The sequence below is a fragment of the Gymnodraco acuticeps genome, unplaced genomic scaffold, assembly GCF_902827175.1.
Source record: "Gymnodraco acuticeps unplaced genomic scaffold, fGymAcu1.1, whole genome shotgun sequence".
NCBI classification, from domain to species: Eukaryota; Metazoa; Chordata; class Actinopteri; order Perciformes; family Bathydraconidae; genus Gymnodraco; species Gymnodraco acuticeps.
Genome location: NW_022991509.1, coordinates 16,094 through 36,886, shown reverse-complemented (window position 1 = coordinate 36,886; position 20,793 = coordinate 16,094). Strand labels below are relative to the sequence as shown.

Here is a 20,793-nt window from a genome sequence, read left to right as displayed (position 1 = left end):
AAATTAATAAGAAGAGAGTTTCAGCTGGAGAGTGCGTGCGGACCTGTCGGTTAGATAACAGGCGTGTGCAAGTCCTGCATCTGTGTGATACAAATGTGTGTAAAATGATACCGGGCGCTGTAATCACTCATCTGGTTACGTTATTGACCGCCCCCCGACCCAAAAAATGGGCTTCCCCTACATTTTTCCCCACGCCACGCTACTGCTTGCTTCATGAATTAGTGTGATATATATTGAAGTGACCTGTAGCTTTATCAACGTCTGCATGTGATCAACAGCTGACTGCCAATCAAATAAAGAAAGTACAATTCAAAAACAACAATAGTTATTGTCAATTAACATTACTTAAATACTGTGGATATGTGTAATGTTCCTCTCGGGCTGCAATTTAAAATGAAATAGAGAAAATAAATAAAATAGCTTTTGAAAATATGTGCATCTTAAAAGTGCTTAATTTTAGATCAATAAAATAAAGTGTAGCAGCAGCTTGAGTTTCCCTTTTTCTTTGTTAACCGTTTCACATCATGACTCAACAGTTTCAGACGATTATAGAACAATATCAGTCTTTACATCATAACAATTGAACAGTTTTAAAGTTTCTCTTTCTGTCCCTCTTATATTGCAGTCCCTCACTCACTTTTTATTCAGTGTGAGAATTGAGCAGGAGTTTGTAAATCTGGGCTGACATGGAGTCAGGGCCATTCTCACACACATGCAGGTGCTCATTGGTTTCAGTGATGTAAACACAGGTAGGTGAAAAAAGAGAGAACTATTCGAAGCAGAAAAAAAACAGCGTAATATACCATCTGACAAAGGCCTGTGCTATAACGCTTCAATTAACTGTTCTTTATAATATACTCAGATCAATAGGAGACAGAGATGTTAAGTTATAAATCGAGGGTTTTTATTATTATTTACAGCAGGGGTGGGGAACCTTTTTCCTTTACATTTTTACAACATCCTCCGAGGGTCGTACAAATTATTGAACTCAACCTCTGCTTAATAAAACTAAAATCACAGCCCATTCATTTGGCCTTTCTTTCACGCTGTGCAAAGAAAAAGCAACCTCTGAATCCAGATATCTCACCATGACTCACGCATGCATGCACGTGCACGGTGTGGCGTGACCACCACAACAGAAAGATATGGACACAAGATGTGTGCAAATGTATTTAGTATCCTATCCATGTGAACATGATTTAAGTGGGGAGGGGGGGACCTAACCTCCTCTAGGGGGGTCCGGGGGCATGCTCCCCCGGGAAGATGTTTTTTTAAATATTGAAGTTAAAAGCATCAATCTGGTGCACTTTGAGAGCAACATTAAGAGATCTATGGATACATCTCTCAACACCCAGATGAAACAGAACTGTAAGCATATTTTTCTTTTTGGATATTTTACAAATCACTTTTAAACTCTATTCTTGTTATTTTTAACAACTTTTTTGTTACTGTCATATAGTATTTTATACCTGTTTTTCATTTAGTCTCATTAATAACTATAATGACCATATGAAGGTGTGCCTTAACCTCACTGAGCTGAGGTTATTTGAGCCTCTCAGGAGAGAGCTCTCTTCCACCTGGTTGTAGAAAAGCTCTTTAAATTCGTTAGCATAGCTAGCTAACCAGATGCTAATAACAACAGATCGCCACTGTGCTTACAACTAAAGACACAGCCACGCAAACACTGCGGCATGTGTACAGCTCCTTATGGGTACTGCAATATGTTAAGGGCTGGAGCGGCGTTCCGGTGCTCAGCACTCCTTTCAGACGAGACATATACCACGTGAAGACACGTTACGCTCGTGTTGTGTTCAAGGAACTTGTCCTTGGCCAGGAAAAACAGGTACTCGCTTGTTTAATTATTTTTGCGGTGTAGATTTCTTCTTCTTTTTTGAAGTGAGAAGTTGTCCTGATGAATTGGAAATGGGGGACCCTGATGTAAACAAGACGAAAGTCTTTCTCTGGTCTGCATCCCCTTAACAATTGTATGTTTTGAGCTGTACTGTACCCAATATACAAGCTGTTAATAAACTTTTCAATCAATCAATCAAGTCCGTCAGTCGGACTGACGGACGGACTCCCTCCCCCCCACCCCCAAAACGAAAACTCTTCGGTTCTCCACGAATTACGCAAGTCACCCAAATCAGCGTTAAAAAAGCGGGAGGCGCCGAAAAATCCCCTATTAATGTATTGATTATAGCTCCGGGTCCGTATAGGTCGGCGTCTGGGTCCGGATCCGGACCGCCTGTTGCCGACCCCTGCTCTATAGCATTATCATCAATATATATCAGCGTTTCTCGCTGAATGAATAAAGTATGTGTAAAATATAAACTCTGTTACAAAGAGAAGCTCTTGGCAGACACAGCGGAGCGTTATTTAAAAAAACAACTTAATAGATTACATCTGTCCGTATGAATTAAGAGAAGATTGATCACTGTTCCTGATGTCCGTCCTCTGGTGTTTAATGGCGCGTTTCCACTGCAGCGGGTAGCTCGCTTTAAGCGTGCCGATTCGTGCGGGGCCCGTTTTTGGTTGCGTTTCCACTTGGCCTAGTTTTGGCCCGGGGCTACTTTTTCACCTTTTTTTTGGCCCGACTAAATCGTGGTTCTAGGGCCAGGAACAACCAGGCTGAGTCGGGCTGAGTATGCTAAACTAGAGAGAGAATCGCTGGCAAGGGGGCTACAACTACAACAAGATGAACATATTTGACCGTGAATTAATTGTAATACACGTTTCAAAATGATGCCGAAGTAACAATATACTGATACCGGTTAGTAAAAACCATGAATTAATGCTTTGACAAGTCTGCAGACAGACGGCAGGCGAACAACCCTTTTAAAATGCGTGTTTTCTAAATGTAGCTTGGCTAAGCTAACGTTATATATGCTCCGACCGTCCACACTCACAACAACGGCCTACAGACATACATAAACCAACGACTGTATTCGCCATGACACAGGCAGTCTGTGGTTTGTACTTGTTTAACTTTTGTCAAGTTTCTGAACAGATATGAAGAGCTGTGAGCTCTGAGTGCTAACAGCTAACGGCTGTGTTGTTTTTCTGGGGCTCTCATTGAAGATGACGCCACGGCTCCGCCTACACTGCGTTACTATAGTAACTGCCCCAGTTCCTAAACTGTAATGGAAACGCAGCATTAAAGTGAGCCGGGCCTAATAATGCCTAACCAAACCGAGCGAGGCCGAGCGAGGCCTGCAGTGGAAACGCGCCATAAGTGTCTACATTAGGGTTGCCAACTTCCAGAAATGGAGAAACGGGACACATGTATGCGTGCGCGCGAAGATTTTCGGGTTTCTGGCGGATTTAGTTACTTTTTTGTTACTTTATTTCGGGTTTAGGGTTAGGTTAGGGTTATGTTATTTAATTCTTTTGGGGGAGCCAGCCCCTAGGATTCGAAAATGTTTTTGGGGGTCAAAACCCTCAAAATGCATAGAAAACGATGCATACCTACATGCCCGGCACCGTGGGAGGGCCAGGGAGGGCCAGGCCCTCCCATTTGACAGTCTTGCCCTCCCCAATAAACACGATTTTTATTATTTATAAAAATTTAAAAATATTTATTTTAATTTTTTTTGTTATAAATAAACTGTGAACTTTTATGCTACGATGTATGTGATGTCAGATAGTAACTAAAAAAAAAAAATCACAGGCTACGTCAAATAAATTCATGTGTCTGTTGTGATTTGTGATTTGTCCACATTTAGACCAATCACAGCGTCACACTCCACCGCCTATTCTGGATTTGTTTATTGTGCATTCAGTAGACTCCCATTTCTGTTTGAATTACACAATGGACATCAGGAATTGGCTCAAAAGGTCTAAGGATTTATTAAAACGAAATAGCGATGAAAGAACTGCAGCCGATGGTGCTGCTGGCGACCCTGCACCTGCCGTTGCAGCAGCACGCCTTAATGTCACAAGCTTGACCTCGGCAAACCCCGGGGCGGAGCCCAAGCCTTGACTCATCAAGGCGGCCGCCACCAACGCTGTCCCGCTCCGAGGCACAGCTCCTTGTGCCCCTACCATCACCACCTGCGTTGTCACACCCTGTACCACACCCGCCAGCATCCTCCTCCTGCTCGGTGCCGGTGCCTCCACTACAGACGCTACCTCGCAGCACATCAACAGGTATTATTGGGCCAGCAACCGCTCAAAGACCAACAGCCCCAGATGTTCTTGGGGTTAATAAACCCAACCAGGTGAAACTGGATCGTTATCCAGGGAGATTGTTTTCAGGAAAGAAGCGCACTTTTGCCGCTGCATGGTACACAACAGACCATGGCTTGAATATTCGTTAGAAGCAGACGCAGCCTTTTGTTTCCCCTGTAGACAGTTTAAAGTGAATACGTCTTCATCTGATGCGGCTTTTACTGTCAAAGGTTTTTGCGACTGGAAACACGCATTACAGACTGATAAAGGACTGCTAAGACATGCCGCATCAAAAGAACAATTTCATGTGACAGTGTGTGGAGAGAGAGATACGCGAGGAAACAAATAAGGAAATGAGTACTTTGGTGCAGATCAGCTGCACGGAGCCGTTATTACGTGTCAGCTGTCGTTTATATTATAGCTTTTTTAGCTGTCAGCCAACTCCCTCTCAGAGGTGACCACGATTCACTCCACAGCATGTCCGAGTCAGGCAGTGGGCTCTTCCTATCGCTGTTTGAGTATACGCTGCAGTACAAAGATGCAGAGTTGGCCAAAATAATGGAAAGCATTCCCCACACCTCTCACGACATGCACAATGTAAAGTAAAGTAACTTTTGCCGTGAGTGAATGAGCGAGGGGGCGGGGCAGTTTACACACACGCAGCTGCTACATGCAGCAACACACACACACGGAGGAGATGGCGGAGAGAACGCGCTCCGAGGTGGTTAAACTTTACCCGTCTCGATGTGGACAATACTCGTTACCAAAAGTGCAATAAGAGTTCAGCATGTAAGGGCGGTAACACGAGCAATTTGTCTAAACATTTAGCAAAAGAGCTCCACATTCAGACGGAGAAATGCACCGGGTTCGACCGTCTTTCTAGTAGCTCTGTAGCCCCATCCACGAGTAACGTTTCCACGTCAGGTATATATTATGTATGCTAGCAGCAACACACCGAGTTAACTCCATGATACAAACATGGGTTAATGATTAGAGGTAACTGAGTTATTTATTTAGTTAAAGTTTCAGCTATTCTGTTTACAGTTCTGTCATCAGATTATTTAATACGATTTGTTAAAACATTGTTGTTTCTTTTGATGTGAAATATTATTTATTTAATTGAAATAAAAAGCAATGTTAGTTTTGTTCACAATTTGTTTAGTTAGTTTACCTTATTTTTTTCTCCAAAAGAACCGATAAGAGTAATGTGAAAGGACCGGATCGATAAGACATAGACATACTTTATTGTCATTTCAACAAGACACAGAGTACTATTAAAACGACATGTCGTTGTACTGGCTTACAGGAACAGGACAATATAAAAACTTGCTAAAATTGTACATATAAATAAATAATAGTGACGTGGTGCTGATAAAATTAAAGATAAAGTGTGCGTTTAAAATATAAAGACTTACTATACATATAAATAAAATAGACATACTATATAACAAGTGCTCTTTACACAGCGTAATGTAATCTCTGTGTTACTGGTCTACTTGCTGTTCAGCAGTCTGATGGCATGGGGGAAAAAGCTATTGCAGAATCTGGCTGTTCTGCTCTTAATGCTGCGGAACCTCTTGCTGGAGGGCAGCAGGGAGAACAGAGCATGGTGAGGATGAGGGGGGTCTTTCAACATGTTCTGTGTCAGGGAGCGTTTCTGAGTCTCTGATGGGAGGGAGAGACACTCCGATGATCTTCTCTGCTGTCCTGACCACTCTCTGCAGAGACTTCCAGTCTTTGGCGTTGCAGTCTCTCGACCAGATGGAGATGGTCAGCACGCTCTCTATGGTTCCTCTGTAGAACGTGGTGAGGATGGGAGGGGGGAGCTGTGCAGGAAGTGTAGGCGCTGCTGTGCCTTCTTAAATAGTGATGTCGTGTGAGTGGACCAGGTCAGACTGCTTGTGATATGCACCCCCAGGAACTTGGTGCTGCCTGTAGTCTTCACTGCTGTGCCGTTGATGTGGAGTGGTGGGTGACAGTGCTTTTTGTTCCTGAAGTCGACAATGATCTCTTTTGTTTTATCGACATTCAGGATCAGGTTGTTGGTGTTACACCAGTCTGTCAGACGTTTCACCTCCTCCCTGTAGGCCTGTTCGTTGTTGTCCCTGATGAGTCCCACCACTGTTGTATCGTCCGCGTACTTTATGATGTGGTTGGTACTGAACCTGGAGCATAAGCATAAGCGGTATCGATAAAAGTAGTAGTACCGTTGTGTACCCTATGTGGTTGTCAGTTTTACACACATTCTGAGGCCGCCGTGCCTATGTTTTTTGTTTTCACTGCTAATGTATGCTTATGTTCAATTAGTGCATTAAAAAATAATAAAAATCATTAATGAAGTTTCAGCTCAGACCCCACGCTTAATATGTCTCCCCCTGGCCCACCTACATTTCTCCAGGCCCACCCACACAATAATTCCTGGCTACGCCACTGTTTCTATGTTGCCCTTTATTTGTGTATGTATTTGCGATAAGTGTGCGTCTTTACGCAATGCTGTTGGCCTTGCTGTTTGATATATATATTGTGCCGCAGGCCCGCAGCACGTGACGGTGTTGTGCCCTCCCATGGAAATCATATGCCCTCCCTTTAGATTTGTTCTGGCGCCGGGTCTGCATACCTATAACACAATACAAACACAATGGTCTTACACCTGCATTAGGCTACTACATCACATTGTACATCAGCATGTTCAAATCGGATAGGTGGGCACTAGGGACATCTGGGCACCTTGATGTACAATTGGCTATTTTGTCCAAAATGTTAAAAAATAAAATATTTGAAAAATGGTATTAAGTAATGCAAAGTATACATGATGTGAACATGCACGGTACATCATTATTAGACTTAATGTTATCCTTCCACCAACCATTTTCCCATCAATCAGCTGACTGACTCTCTCACACACACACACACACACACACGCGTGCGAGCATTGTGCCTGCCCAGGGGCGCCGTGAGGGGGTGAAAAGTTAGGACGATTCTAAGGGCCCGTGACTGACAGGGGCCCAAAATGTTTAGAACATTAAGAAAAACAATTTAAGTAACCTTTCATCAATGCTCAATAATTAACATTAATAGAACGTTATATTGATAAATTACTCACTAAATTTACGATTCATTTAACTTATTTTCATCGAAAAGTTAATTACCCAAATCCTCTGTACACCCCCTTCTATTTACATGTAATGGTTTGGTCCTGCCTCCAAACGCGGTGCGGCACCGGCACTTGGCACTTGCAGAGAGTGAAAGCATGTGAGGAGGGATGCTAGTACTTAGCCTACATACATGTGTTGTACCCTTTATATATACAGTCTATGGTTTCAACGACCAACAAAGTCAAGCTCTAAGAAAAGAAGAGAAAGGAGAGAAAGACAAGAGAGAGGGACTAAAGGGCGACAGTATGTCACCCAGTTTTTCACAAGAAAAGGTGGGTGTGGTCCATGAGTGGTGGAAATTAGTCTGTTAGCTAATGTTTTTTTGTTTACTAAGCTGACATGAAGTACTGTTAATATCTTTACAGAAAATTCAGAGGTCTTTCATTTCACTGCTCTTTTAGCTGACATTTAAAGGTATGGTAGGTAATTCACTTCAGAAGCACTTGTTGTTATATTCCATGGAATGCTCTTAACATCCCGATAGCAATGAATATATTAAATGCTTTGACAATAAATCCATTAAAAAAATGTAATCTGTGGAAGCTGTGGCGCTGTAAAAAGCACGACCAATCATCTGAGCCGGTCCGGCTAAAGTAACTGGATGGCCTACCTGCCTATCAGCCTTCCATCTGTGCACAAACTTATCTCGTGCCCTCATTGGTCATGTGCGCGTTTGTGTGTGTTGGAGGAGGGGCTCTGTGAGGAAGTCTGAAGGAAGGGGCAGATTTTTTTCGGTTGTGTATTTTCAAATTCTAGCGCACTCGAGCTGGTTTCTCCATTCTTACCTCCCTACCTTTAATATATGCAGGCACATTTGTAGGGCCTATTCATACTAAATCAGTTGTCACTCCCCCTGGTGCCAGGACCAACAGATCCATCTATAGGCTCAGCAGCCCTGTCCCCCATAAGGCTGAACCTGAACCAGCTTTTCTCCCAACTGAAGGAGGTGAGCAGCATTGTGTTGAATGACATTCCACTTAACATATCTGCAGGGAGACTGGAATACAAAATATATATATATAACAAAAAGCTAACATCTAATTTAAATTATACATTTCAAACAGTATTTTCCCACATAGCCAATGATCTATATAAAACAAAAAACTGCTTTTAGTCTATTTAGGATGATGGACAGTTTGAAGCATTGAGTGATCAGTCTGTATTAGGTAAACAAAATGTTAATCACCAACATTTTGGTTATGATATTAATACTAATGTTATTATATTAAAGCAGGGGTGGGGAACCTCCGGCCCCCGGGCCATATACGGACCGCTAGACCATTTGGTACGGCCCTCGAGGTAATTTATAAACAAAGTGGCCTGTGCCTGGTGGTGGGGCCCAATGTGATATATTTTCATGGGGCCCAAAATCCCTGGCGGCGCCCCTGTGCCTGCCCTGTCAACTGAGCGGTCCTAGCGTCCTTCGCATACAGCACACAAACACACAGGCACGCAGCCAGACCTATGAGCCAGACACACTGCATTGCGCGCAAACAGAAACATATATTTTATTTTTCCCTTTACACGGGAGTCCGGGACAAACAAAGTCCCGTACGGGACACGCCCCTTTTGGCTCAAATACGGGGCGTCCCGGCTAATACGGGACGGTTGGCAACCCTAGCTACATCTATCGCTCATTTAAAAATATTTAAATATCTGGAGGACCGATCTACAGCTTTACAAACAGGACCTTCAGATCTACAGGTTTAACGACTATAGAGTCACCTGGACAGAGGTAAGACAGCTAAGCTAACTGAGTGCTAACAAAAGTTACAGGACCTACAGGTTTAATGAATATAGTCATCTGAACAGACGTAAGACAGCTAAGCTAACTGAGTGCTAACAAAAGTTACAGGGCCTCCTCTAGGGGGGTCCAGGGGCATGCTCCCCTGGGAAGATTTTTTTAGTAGTAATAAGCTGTGTAATAGTGACTAATAATTTTTTCGGAGTTGCACTTTGCAGACGGTCCCTGAGCACTCGCTTCTTCTCCGGCTGCAGATAGAGACCAATGTAATGTGTCCAGCTCGGAGGACGGCGCGTATTGGCTTTTTTTGATCAACATGTGATTGTAGTTCCTTCCTTGTCAACCTTACCACGGTACTTAGGAGACGTACTTTGTGTCTGAATATCGTTTTGTTCATGAGTTATTGATCCGTGAAATCGGAATCTCCCAATATCGTTCCAGCTTTACTAACGAAGCCAGAAGACCGTCTCATTTCGTAGACCGCTCGGTTTGCTGTTCCTTCACTTTATTTGTATATACATTTATTTTGGACGAAAACTTAGCGTGAGGAAAGGCAAGTGTGGCGTGAGTGCGTGAGATATGGGTTCATTGCGTGACTCTCACACTCAATGTGTGAGTGTTGGCAGCCCTGGTTTAAAAGAGTAAAATCTAGTCCTTTTTTGTTTTGGTCGTTGTTCATAGGAGTTTATTTTACAGCCAATGACATCACAGAGTCTAATTACCAAGTTTAAAAGGTGTAAAGTGAAAAAGTTCCGTTACAGAGGTTGCGTTTGCTTGTATCCTCCAAAGATGGCCGACTTGCTGTTGATGGCCTCGTGTTCCCATTCCCTATTGTAACACGTGACCATTGTGAATAACGTCTTGAACGTTTTCCTCGTCAGCAGAAGATTCTTTCCTGTTATTAAAATCATACATTTGAATGTGATATGGACAGGATACAACAGACAATATAAAACATTGGTTTCCTTTCTCACGTTTTAGTGCAACTCAAGTTTTAGGTATTATTGACCTATTAATCTCTTTCAAAAACACAGATGAGATTTAGGCACAAAAACAATCTGTTCTGAGAAGATTTTCATCAAACAGTTTAACACTCATAACCCTTTCTCGTCTTTAAATGATAAAGAAATTCAGTCATTTAATTAAACCTTTTGTAATAATATCCATTTCACGAGCCACAATCTTATAAAATCTATTTACAAGAAATATCTACAAATCTGATAAATCATTCATTATTAAAGGGGACATATTCTGCTGATGTTCAGGTGTATATCAGTATGTAGTGTCTCTACTTTAAAGAGTCCTCTCCTGCTGATGTTCAGGTGTATATCAGTATGTAGTGTCTCTACTTTAAAGAGTCCTCTCCTGCTGATGTTCAGGTGTATATCAGTATGTAGTGTCTCTACTTTAAAGAGTCCTCTCCTGCTGATGTTCAGGTGTATATCAGTATGTAGTGTCTCTACTTTAAAGAGTCCTCTCCTGCTGATGTTCAGGTGTATATCAGTATGTAGTGTCTCTACTTTAAAGAGTCCTCTCCTGCTGATGTTCAGGTGTATATCAGTATGTAGTGTCTCTACTTTAAAGAGTCCTCTCCTGCTGATGTTCAGGTGTATATCAGTATGTAGTGTCTCTACTTTAAAGAGTCCTCTCCTGCTGATGTTCAGGTGTATATCAGTATGTAGTGTCTCTACTTTAAAGAGTCCTCTCCTGCTGATGTTCAGGTGTATATCAGTATGTAGTGTCTACTTTAAAGAGTCCTCTCCTGCTGGTGTTCAGGTGTATATCAGTATGTAGTGTCTCTACTTTAAAGAGTCCTCTCCTGCTGATGTTCAGGTGTATATCAGTATGTAGTGTCTCTACTTTAAAGAGTCCTCTCCTGCTGATGTTCAGGTGTAGATCGGTATGTAGTGTCTCTACTTTAAAGAGTCCTCTCCTGCTGATGTTCAGGTGTATATGAGTATGTAGTGTCTCTACTTTAAAGAGTCCTCTCCTGCTGATGTTCAGGTGTATATCAGTATGTAGTGTCTCTACTTTAAAGAGTCCCTCACCTGCTGATGTTCAGGTGTATATCAGTATGTAGTGTCTCTACTTTAAAGAGTCCTCTCCTGCTGATGTTCAGGTGTATATCAGTATGTAGTGTCTCTACTTTAAAGAGTCCTCTCCTGCTGATGTTCAGGTGTATATCAGTATGTAGTGTCTCTACTTTAAAGAGTCCTCTCCTGCTGATGTTTCAGGTGTATATCAGTATGTAGTGTCTCTACTTTAAAGAGTCCTCTCCTGCTGATGTTCAGGTGTAGATCGGTATGTAGTGTCTCTACTTTAAAGAGTCCTCTCCTGCTGATGTTCAGGTGTATATGAGTATGTAGTGTCTCTACTTTAAAGAGTCCTCTCCTGCTGATGTTCAGGTGTATATCAGTATGTAGTGTCTCTACTTTAAAGAGTCCTCTCCTGCTGATGTTCAGGTGTATATCAGTATGTAGTGTCTCTACTTTAAAGAGTCCTCTCCTGCTGATGTTCAGGTGTATATCAGTATGTAGTGTCTCTACTTTAAAGAGTCCTCTCCTGCTGATGTTCAGTTGTATATCAATATGTAGTGTCTCTACTTTAAAGAGTCCTCTCCTGCTGATGTTCAGGTGTATATCAGTATGTAGTGTCTCTACTTTAAAGAGTCCTCTCTTGCTGATGTTCAGGTGTATATCAGTATGTAGTGTCTCTACTTTAAAGAGTCCTCTCCTGCTGGTGTTCAGGTGTATATCAGTATGTAGTGTCTCTACTTTAAAGAGTCCTCTCCTGCTGATGTTCAGGTGTATATCAGTATGTAGTGTCTCTACTTTAAAGAGTCCTCTCCTGCTGATGTTCAGGTGTAGATCGGTATGTAGTGTCTCTACTTTAAAGAGTCCTCTCCTGCTGATGTTCAGGTGTATATGAGTATGTAGTGTCTCTACTTTAAAGAGTCCTCTCCTGCTGATGTTCAGGTGTATATCAGTATGTAGTTAGTGTCTCTACTTTAAAGAGTCCTCTCCTGCTGATGTTCAGTTGTATATCAATATGTAGTGTCTCTACTTTAAAGAGTCCTCTCCTGCTGATGTTCAGGTGTATATCAGTATGTAGTGTCTCTACTTTAAAGAGTCCTCTCCTGCTGATGTTCAGGTGTATATCAGTATGTAGTGTCTCTACTTTAAAGAGTCCTCTCCGCTGATGTTCAGGTGTATATCATGTATGTAGTGTCTCTACTTTAAAGAGTCCTCTCCTGCTGATGTTCAGGTGTATATCGAGTATGTTAGTGTCTCTACTTTAAAGAGTCCTCTCCTGCTGATGTTATCAGTATGTATATCAAGTATGGTGTATATCAGTATGTAGTGTCTCTACTTTAAAGAGTCCTCTCCTGCTGATGTTCAGGTTGTATATCAGTATGTAGTGTCTCTACTTTAAAGAGTCCTCTCCTGCTGATGGTCAGGTGTATATCAGTATGTAGCGTCTCTACTTTAAAGAGTTCTCTCCTGCTGATGTTCAGGTGTATATCAGTATGTAGTGTATCTACTTTAAAGAGTCCTCTCCTGCTGATGTTCAGGTGTATATCAGTATGTAGTGTCTCTACTTTAAAGAGTCCTCTCCTGCTGATGTTCAGGTGTATATCAGTATGTAGTGTCTCTACTTTAAAGAGTCCTCTCCTGCTGATGTTCAGTTGTATATCAATATGTAGTGTCTCTACTTTAAAGAGTCCTCTCCTGCTGATGTTCAGGTGTATATCAGTATGTAGTTAGTGTCTCTACTTTAAAGAGTCCTCTCCTGCTGATGTTCAGTTGTATATCAATATGTAGTGTCTCTACTTTAAAGAGTCCTCTCCTGCTGATGTTCAGGTGTATATCAGTATGTAGTGTCTCTACTTTAAGAGTCCTCTCCTGCTGATGTTCAGGTGTATATCAGTATGTAGTGTCTCTACTTTAAAGAGTCCTCTCCAGCTGATGTTCAGGTGTATATCTGTATGTAGTGTCTCTACTTTAAAGAGTCCTCTCCTGCTGATGTTCAGGTGTATATGAGTATGTAGTGTCTCTACTTTAAAGAGTCCTCTCCTGCTGATGTTCAGGTGTATATCAGTATGTAGTGTCTCTACGTTAAAGAGTCCTCTCCTGCTGATGTTCAGGTGTATATCAGTATGTAGTGTCTCTACTTTAAAGAGTCCTCTCCTGCTGATGTTCAGGTGTATATCAGTATGTAGTGTCTCTACTTTAAAGAGACTCTACAGCTCTGCTGTGATTGGTCAACAGCTTAGAGATGCCCCGCCCCTTAGCCTATCACGTACAATGTGTTGAAGCGCTAGCCAATAGGAGCGCACTAAGTGTTCCATAGTGAGGTCACAAAAACCTACAGCACTTACAACAGGAAAGGGAAAACACCCAAAAGCAGAATAGGGCCCCTTTTTTAAATAAATTATGGGTGCTAAGATTTCTCACAAGAGATCATTTTTCTTTAGGAAGGTGATGCATTTCATATATTCACAAACTCTAACCAACGATAGAAAGGTTTCTGCATCTTTAATTACGAACACGATAAAAAAACTCTTCATTATAACTTTTAAAGAACTATAACTATCACTTAGAAATATGCTTAAAAATCTGTCCTAACTTTATGACTTCTCTTAATCATAATGATAAAGTATGTGTCCTCAGTATATGTGTGTGTCCTCAGTATGTATGTGTCCTCAGTATGTGTGTGTGTCCTTAGTATGTATGTGTCCTCAGTATGTATGTGTCCTCAGTATATGTCTGCGTCCTCAGTATGTATGTGTTCTCAGTATATGTGTGTGTCCTCAGTATGTATGTGTCCTCAGTATATGTGTGTGTCCTCAGTATGTATGTGTTCTCAGTATGTATGTGTCCTCAGTATATGTGTGTGTCCTCAGTATGTATGTGTCCTCAGTATGTATGTGTCCTCAGTATATGTGTGTGTCCTCAGTATGTATGTTTCCTCAGTATGTATGTGTCCTCAGTATGTATGTGTCCTCAGTATATGTGTGTGTCCTCATTATGTGTGTGTGTGTCCTCAGTATGTATGTGTCCTCAGTATATGTGTGTGTCCTCAGTATGTATGTGTCCTCAGTATGTATGTGTCCTCAGTATATGTGTGTGTCCTCAGTATGTATGTGTCCTCAGTATGTATGTGTCCTCAGTATATGTGTGTGTCCTCAGTATGTATGTGTCCTCAGTATATGTGTGTGTCCTCAGTATGTATGTGTCCTCAGTATATGTATGTGTCCTCAGTATATGTGTGTGTCCTCAGTATGTATGTGTCCTCAGTATGTATGTGTCCTCAGTATATGTGTGTGTCCTCAGTATATGTATGTGTCCTCAGTATGTGTGTGTGTCCTCAGTACGTGTGTGTCCTCAGTATGTGTGTGTGTCCTCAGTATATGTGTGTGTCCTCAGTATATGTGTGTGTCCTCAGTATGTATGTGTCCTCAGTATATGTGTGTGTCCTCAGTATGTGTGTGTCCTCAGTATATGTGTGTGTCCTCAGTATGTGTGTGTCCTCAGTATATGTGTGTGTCCTCAGTATGTATGTGTCCTCAGTATGTGTGTGTCCTCAGTATATGTGTGTGTCCTCAGTATGTGTGTGTCCTCAGTATATGTGTGTGTCCTCAGTATGTATGTGTGTCCTCAGTATGTGTGTGTCATCAGTATGTATGTGTCCTCAGTATGTGTGTGTCCTCAGTATATGTGTGTGTCCTCAGTATGTGTGTGTCCTCAGTATATGTGTGTGTCCTCAGTATGTATGTGTGTCCTCAGTATGTGTGTGTCATCAGTATGTATGTGTCCTCAGTATATGTGTGTGTCCTCAGTATATATGTGTCTTCTGTATGTGTGTGTCCTCAGTATATGTGTGTCCTCAGTATGTATGTATGTGTGTGTCCTCAGTATGTGTGTGTCATCAGTATGTATGTGTCCTCAGTATATGTGTGTGTCCTCAGTATATATGTGTCCTCTGTATGTGTGTGTCCTCAGTATGTGTGTGTCCTCAGTATGTATGTATGTGTGTGTCCTCAGTATGTGTGTGTCATCAGTATGTATGTGTCCTCAGTATATGTGTGTGTCCTCAGTATGTATGTGTCCTCAGTATGTATGTGTGTGTCCTCAGTATATATGTGTCCTCAGTATGTGTGTGTCCTCAGTATGTGTGTGTCCTCAGTATGTATGTATGTGTGTGTCCTCAGTATGTGTGTGTCATCAGTATGTATGTGTCCTCAGTATATGTGTGTGTCCTCAGTATATATGTGTCCTCTGTATGTGTGTGTCCTCAGTATGTATGTATGTGTGTGTCTTCAGTATGTGTGTGTCCTCAGTATGTATGTGTCCTCAGTATGTGTGTGTCCTCAGTATGTGTGTCCTCAGTATGTATGTGTGTGTCCTCAATATATATGTGTCCTCTGTATGTGTGTCCTCAGTATATGTGTGTGTCCTCAGTATGTATATGTCCTCAGTATGTATGTGTCCTCAGTATATGTGTGTGTCCTCAGTATGTATGTGTCCTCAGTATATGTGTGTGTCCTCAGTATGTATGTGTCCTCAGTATATGTATGTGTCCTCAGTATATGTGTGTGTCCTCAGTATGTATGTGTCCTCAGTATATGTATGTGTCCTCAGTATATGTGTGTGTCCTCAGTATGTATGTGTCCTCAGTATGTATGTGTCCTCAGTATATGTGTGTGTCCTCAGTATATGTATGTGTCCTCAGTATGTGTGTGTGTCCTCAGTACGTGTGTGTCCTCAGTATGTGTGTGTGTCCTCAGTATATGTGTGTGTCCTCAGTATATGTGTGTCCTCAGTATGTATGTGTCCTCAGTATATGTGTGTGTCCTCAGTATGTGTGTGTCCTCAGTATATGTGTGTGTCCTCAGTATGTGTGTGTCCTCAGTATATGTGTGTGTCCTCAGTATGTATGTGTCCTCAGTATATGTGTGTGTCCTCAGTATGTGTGTGTCCTCAGTATATGTGTGTGTCCTCAGTATGTGTGTCCTCAGTATATGTGTGTGTCCTCAGTATGTATGTGTGTCCTCAGTATGTGTGTGTCATCAGTATGTATGTGTCCTCAGTATATGTGTGTGTCCTCAGTATGTATGTGTCCTCAGTATGTATGTGTGTGTCCTCAGTATATATGTGTCTTCTGTATGTGTGTGTCCTCAGTATATGTGTGTCCTCAGTATGTATGTATGTGTGTGTCCTCAGTATGTGTGTGTCATCAGTATGTATGTGTCCTCAGTATATGTGTGTGTCCTCAGTATATATGTGTCCTCTGTATGTGTGTGTCCTCAGTATGTGTGTGTCCTCAGTATGTATGTATGTGTGTGTCCTCAGTATGTGTGTGTCATCAGTATGTATGTGTCCTCAGTATATGTGTGTGTCCTCAGTATGTATGTGTCCTCAGTATGTATGTGTGTGTCCTCAGTATATATGTGTCCTCAGTATGTGTGTGTCCTCAGTATGTGTGTGTCCTCAGTATGTATGTATGTGTGTGTCCTCAGTATGTGTGTGTCATCAGTATGTATGTGTCCTCAGTATATGTGTGTGTCCTCAGTATATATGTGTCCTCTGTATGTGTGTGTCCTCAGTATGTATGTATGTGTGTGTCTTCAGTATGTGTGTGTCCTCAGTATGTATGTGTCCTCAGTATGTGTGTGTCCTCAGTATGTGTGTCCTCAGTATGTATGTGTGTGTCCTCAATATATATGTGTCCTCTGTATGTGTGTCCTCAGTATATGTGTGGCGCAGTGGATAGAGCCTTGGTGTTGGGATCAGGGGGTCACAGGTTCAAACCCCACTGCAGCAGCATGTCGTTGTGTCCCTGAGACGCTTCACCCCAAATTGCTTCTGTGGGGATCGTCCACAGTGTTGAGTATGTGAGTCGCTTTGGATAAAAGTGTCTAACAAGTGACATGTAATGTGTGTGTCCTCAGTATGCATGTTTCCTCAGTGTGTGTGTCATGTAAACATGTGGACAGTGTCTTTCTCCTGCAGGACAGCAGATGTCTCTACACGTCCTTTTCCTCTTTTTGAAAGGACGTCCGTCTCAGGTTCTCCTTCACTTTGACGAACTCTGGAGCTTTCATGCTGTCGTCCTGCTCTCTCTGCTGCTGTCTGTCCAACTGAGACACAGAGAGACAACCTTCAGGACAACAACCAGACAACTGTGTGTGTATAACGTTGTGTATTTCCGTGTACTGTGTGTATAACGTTGTGTATTTCCGTGTACTGTGTGTGTATAACGTTGTGTATTTGTGTTACCTCGTCCAGTTTCTGCTGTCTCTTCAGCAGCTCAGCCTCCAGAGGGGAAACCTTCCTGTGAGTTTCCTCTTCCTGCTTCCTGGTTCTGATCAGCTGATCTCTCTTCCTGGACTCCAGGACTCTCTGCAGCTCCGGCTTCATCTCCACCGCCCCCCCGCCTCTGAACACACATTATATTCAGAGTTATGATCCTGCACCCATACTGACACCCAGTGGTGTAAAGTAAATACATTACAGTATTCAAGCACAATTTTGAGTCCCTCTGGGATTATAAGGCTGACCAACTGTCTCTGTCTCAGAGTGAGTCGTCTCATAACTGGAAGTGTTTGTCAGTCTATCTGAAATCACTAGGTTAGCTACGTTAGCTAGCTAGCTTACAGCAGGTCTGCAGTGACATCAGGAGTTATGTGATCACTTTGTTAAAATAACACCATCAAACATTTTAGTTTCCAACAACAGAGACAGTTGGTCAGCTTTATGATCCTGAACGTCACCAAGCGTCCCAGCTGTGTGCGTCACTCTTTAGTGTCCCCTGGTCTCCAGCTGTGTGCGTCACTCTTTAGTGTCCCCTGGTCTCCCAGCTGTGTGCATCACTCTTTAGTGTCCCCTGGTCTCCAGCTGTGTGCATCACTCTTTAGTGTCCCCTGGTCTCCCAGCTGTGTGCGTCACTCTTTAGTGTCCTCTGGTCTCCCAGCTGTGTGCGTCACTCTTTAGTGTCCCCTGGTCTCCCAGCTGTGTGCGTCACTCTTTAGTGTCCCCTGGTCTCCCAGATGTGTGCGTCACTCTTTAGTGTCCCCTGGTCTCCCAGCTGTGTGCGTCACTCTTTAGTGTCCCCTGGTCTCCCAGCTGTGTGCGTCACTCTTTAGTGTCCCCTGGTCTCCCAATTGTGGGCGTCACTCTTTAGTGTCCCCTGGTCTCCCAGCTGTGTGCGTCACTCTTTAGTGTCCCCTGGTCTCCCAGCTGTGTGCGTCACTCTTTAGTGTCCCCTGGTCTCCCAGCTGTGTGCGTCACTCTTTAGTGTCCCCTGGTCTCCCAGCTGTGTGCGTCACTCTTTAGTGTCCCCTGGTCTCCCAGCTGTGTGCGTCACTCTTTAGTGTCCCCTGGTCTCCCAGCTGTGTGCGTCACTCTTTAGTGTCCCCTGGTCTCCCAGCTGTGTGTGTCACTCTTTAGTGTCCCCTGGTCTCCCAGCTGTGTGCGTCACTCTTTAGTGTCCCCTGGTCTCCAGCTGTGTGCGTCACTCTTTAGTGTCCCCTGGTCTCCCAGCTGTGTGCGTCACTCTTTAGTGTCCCCTGGTCTCCCAATTGTGGGCGTCACTCTTTAGTGTCCCCTGGTCTCCCAGCTGTGTGCGTCACTCTTTAGTGTCCCCTGGTCTCCCAGCTGTGTGCGTCACTCTTTAGTGTCCCCTGGTCTCCCAGCTGTGTGCGTCACTCTTTAGTGTCCCCTGGTCTCCCAGCTGTGTGTGTCACTCTTTAGTGTCCCCTGGTCTCCCAGCTGTGTGCGTCACTCTTTAGTGTCCCCTGGTCTCCAGCTGTGTGCGTCACTCTTTAGTGTCCCCTGGTCTCCAGCTGTGTGCGTCACTCTTTAGTGTCCCCTGGTCTCCAGATGTGTGCGTCACTCTTTAGTGTCCTCTTGTCTCCCAGCTGAGTTTGAAAGAACTTTCGGTGCATAACGAGTTCAGTTTTCTTTATTTTTCTCTTTACAGAAAATTAAACACTTTTTTTTAACATTTTATATATTGCTGTCTACGTCAATGTCTGGACATGTTTTTACATTAGAGTTCAGTTGTGATTATATAATAAATAGATATAGAAAACATAAAACAACAGTGCTGAATAAATGTTCATGTTTCAGGCAGCTTAGATTAATAATTTAACATTAATGATATTTTAAATGTGAAATAAAATAATGACTTATTTATTTCCATGTCTCTAGTTTCCGTGTTCCTCCAGCAGAGGGCTGTTATAACACAAATACAACTGTGACTGTGGACTTTCAGTTCGATGTTTATTTATGTTTTATTTAGTTTATGTTCTTGTATTACTCTTCCTTTGTTCCAAGTCAAGAGACGCCACACGTAAACAATGATTGTTGTTGAATGTAAAAACAAAACTCAAGTTTAAAAACCTCTGTTGTGCAGTAAATGTACGCACGTCGGGTTTTCACCTGAAGCTGAAGTTTTAAATATGGAAATGTGAAATGTTGTTTTTATTCATCTTAATATATTACGTCTTTGGACACGGGAAAACACTTCACAAAACAACATTTATTATTGAAGCTTGTTATGTTAGATGTTAGTCGCCCTGTGTTCTGGTCCAGTTCCTCTGCAGCTCTCTCAGAGTGTTCTGGATGTAAATGAGTGTTTTGTTTTCTGCTGAAAGACCATCGAAGATAAAGCCGTTTGAAAGAGAGGAAACATTCCCAGCATGCTCGGCTGCAGGCCTGCGAGCTGCGAGGCTGTTGCCTAGCAGCAGAAACCTTTCATTTAATACTGCTCTCTGATTGGTTTGAAACAAGTGGTTAATTCCTGCTTTCTGATTGGTCAGCATGTAATTAATATATTTTTTAAAAGAGGTTATTAAAATAATCCGTTTCATAAATTGACTTTAATATAATTTCTTCTGTTCAGGTTGTACTTTATGAACCTGACATTATAGTTGTCCTCACATGTTGACACACAAACACACGCTCACACACACTCCGTCACACACACACTCCGTCACACACACACTCTCTCTCTCACACACACACATAGACACAATCACACACACAATAACACACACACACATTACCGTTTACAGCTGCTCATGAGCTCCCGGTGGAGTTCCTGATGGCTCCGTGAAGCTTTGACAGGATTCAGCAGTTTCTTGGGTTTAATGAGGTCCTCGTCCTCGTCCCCCTTCTGGTAGTCGGGCGCTGGTACCTCTCTCCTCTGGACGGCATCGAACCGGTGCTGCTGCAGGTCTGCGTACGCCGAGGCTGAGGAGAGCAGGTGCAGATTAAAAGACTTCAAAGACATTAACTTGGGTTTGTATGTAAAGAGGATTAGAGCGGAGAGAGGACTCTTTAAAGTAGAGACACTACATACTGATATACACCTGCATATAAGCAGGAGAGGACTCTTTAAAGTAGAGACACTACATACTGATATACACCTGAACATTAACAGGAGAGGACTCTTTAAAGTAGAGACACTACATACTGATATACACCTGAACATCAGCAGGAGAGGACTCTTTAAAGTAGAGACACTACATACTGATATACACCTGAACATCAGCAGGAGAGGACTCTTTAAAGTAGAGACACTACATACTGATATACACCTGAACATCAGCAGGAGAGGACTCTTTAAAGTAGAGACACTACATACTGATATACACCTGAACATCAACAGGAGAGGACTCTTTAAAGTAGAGACACTACATACTGATATACACCTGAACATCAG

The 20,793-nt window shown here is 42.7% G+C and overlaps 1 protein-coding gene across 1 annotated transcript; it reads right to left on the bottom strand.

Annotated features, from left to right (window-relative positions):
• Nucleotides 1-16,735: 16,735 nt before the first annotated feature.
• On the bottom strand, nucleotides 16,736-20,474 carry LOC117533215 (protein FAM107B-like). The gene is made up of 3 exons (XM_034196835.1): nucleotides 20,135-20,474; nucleotides 17,346-17,505; nucleotides 16,736-17,206 (listed from the first exon to the last, which is right to left on the bottom strand). Exons 1-3 carry the CDS (start codon nucleotides 20,359-20,361, stop codon nucleotides 17,093-17,095), a joined length of 501 nt encoding a protein of 166 aa, XP_034052726.1. The 5' UTR covers nucleotides 20,362-20,474; the 3' UTR covers nucleotides 16,736-17,092.
• Nucleotides 20,475-20,793: the final 319 nt, after the last annotated feature.

What these genes read in the sequence shown, in the direction of transcription:
- LOC117533215 (XM_034196835.1), bottom strand. Translation starts at nt 20,361, where the DNA reads ATGTCTTTGAAGTCTTTTAATCTGCACCTGCTCTCCTCAGCCTCGGCG. An exon ending in CTCATGAGCAGCTGTAAACG is followed by an intron (nt 17,506 to 20,134) that starts GTAATGTGTGTG and finishes ATGTGTGTTCAG; the next exon opens with AGGCGGGGGGGCGGTGGAGA. An exon ending in GACAGCAGAAACTGGACGAG is followed by an intron (nt 17,207 to 17,345) that starts GTAACACAAATA and finishes TCTGTGTCTCAG; the next exon opens with TTGGACAGACAGCAGCAGAG.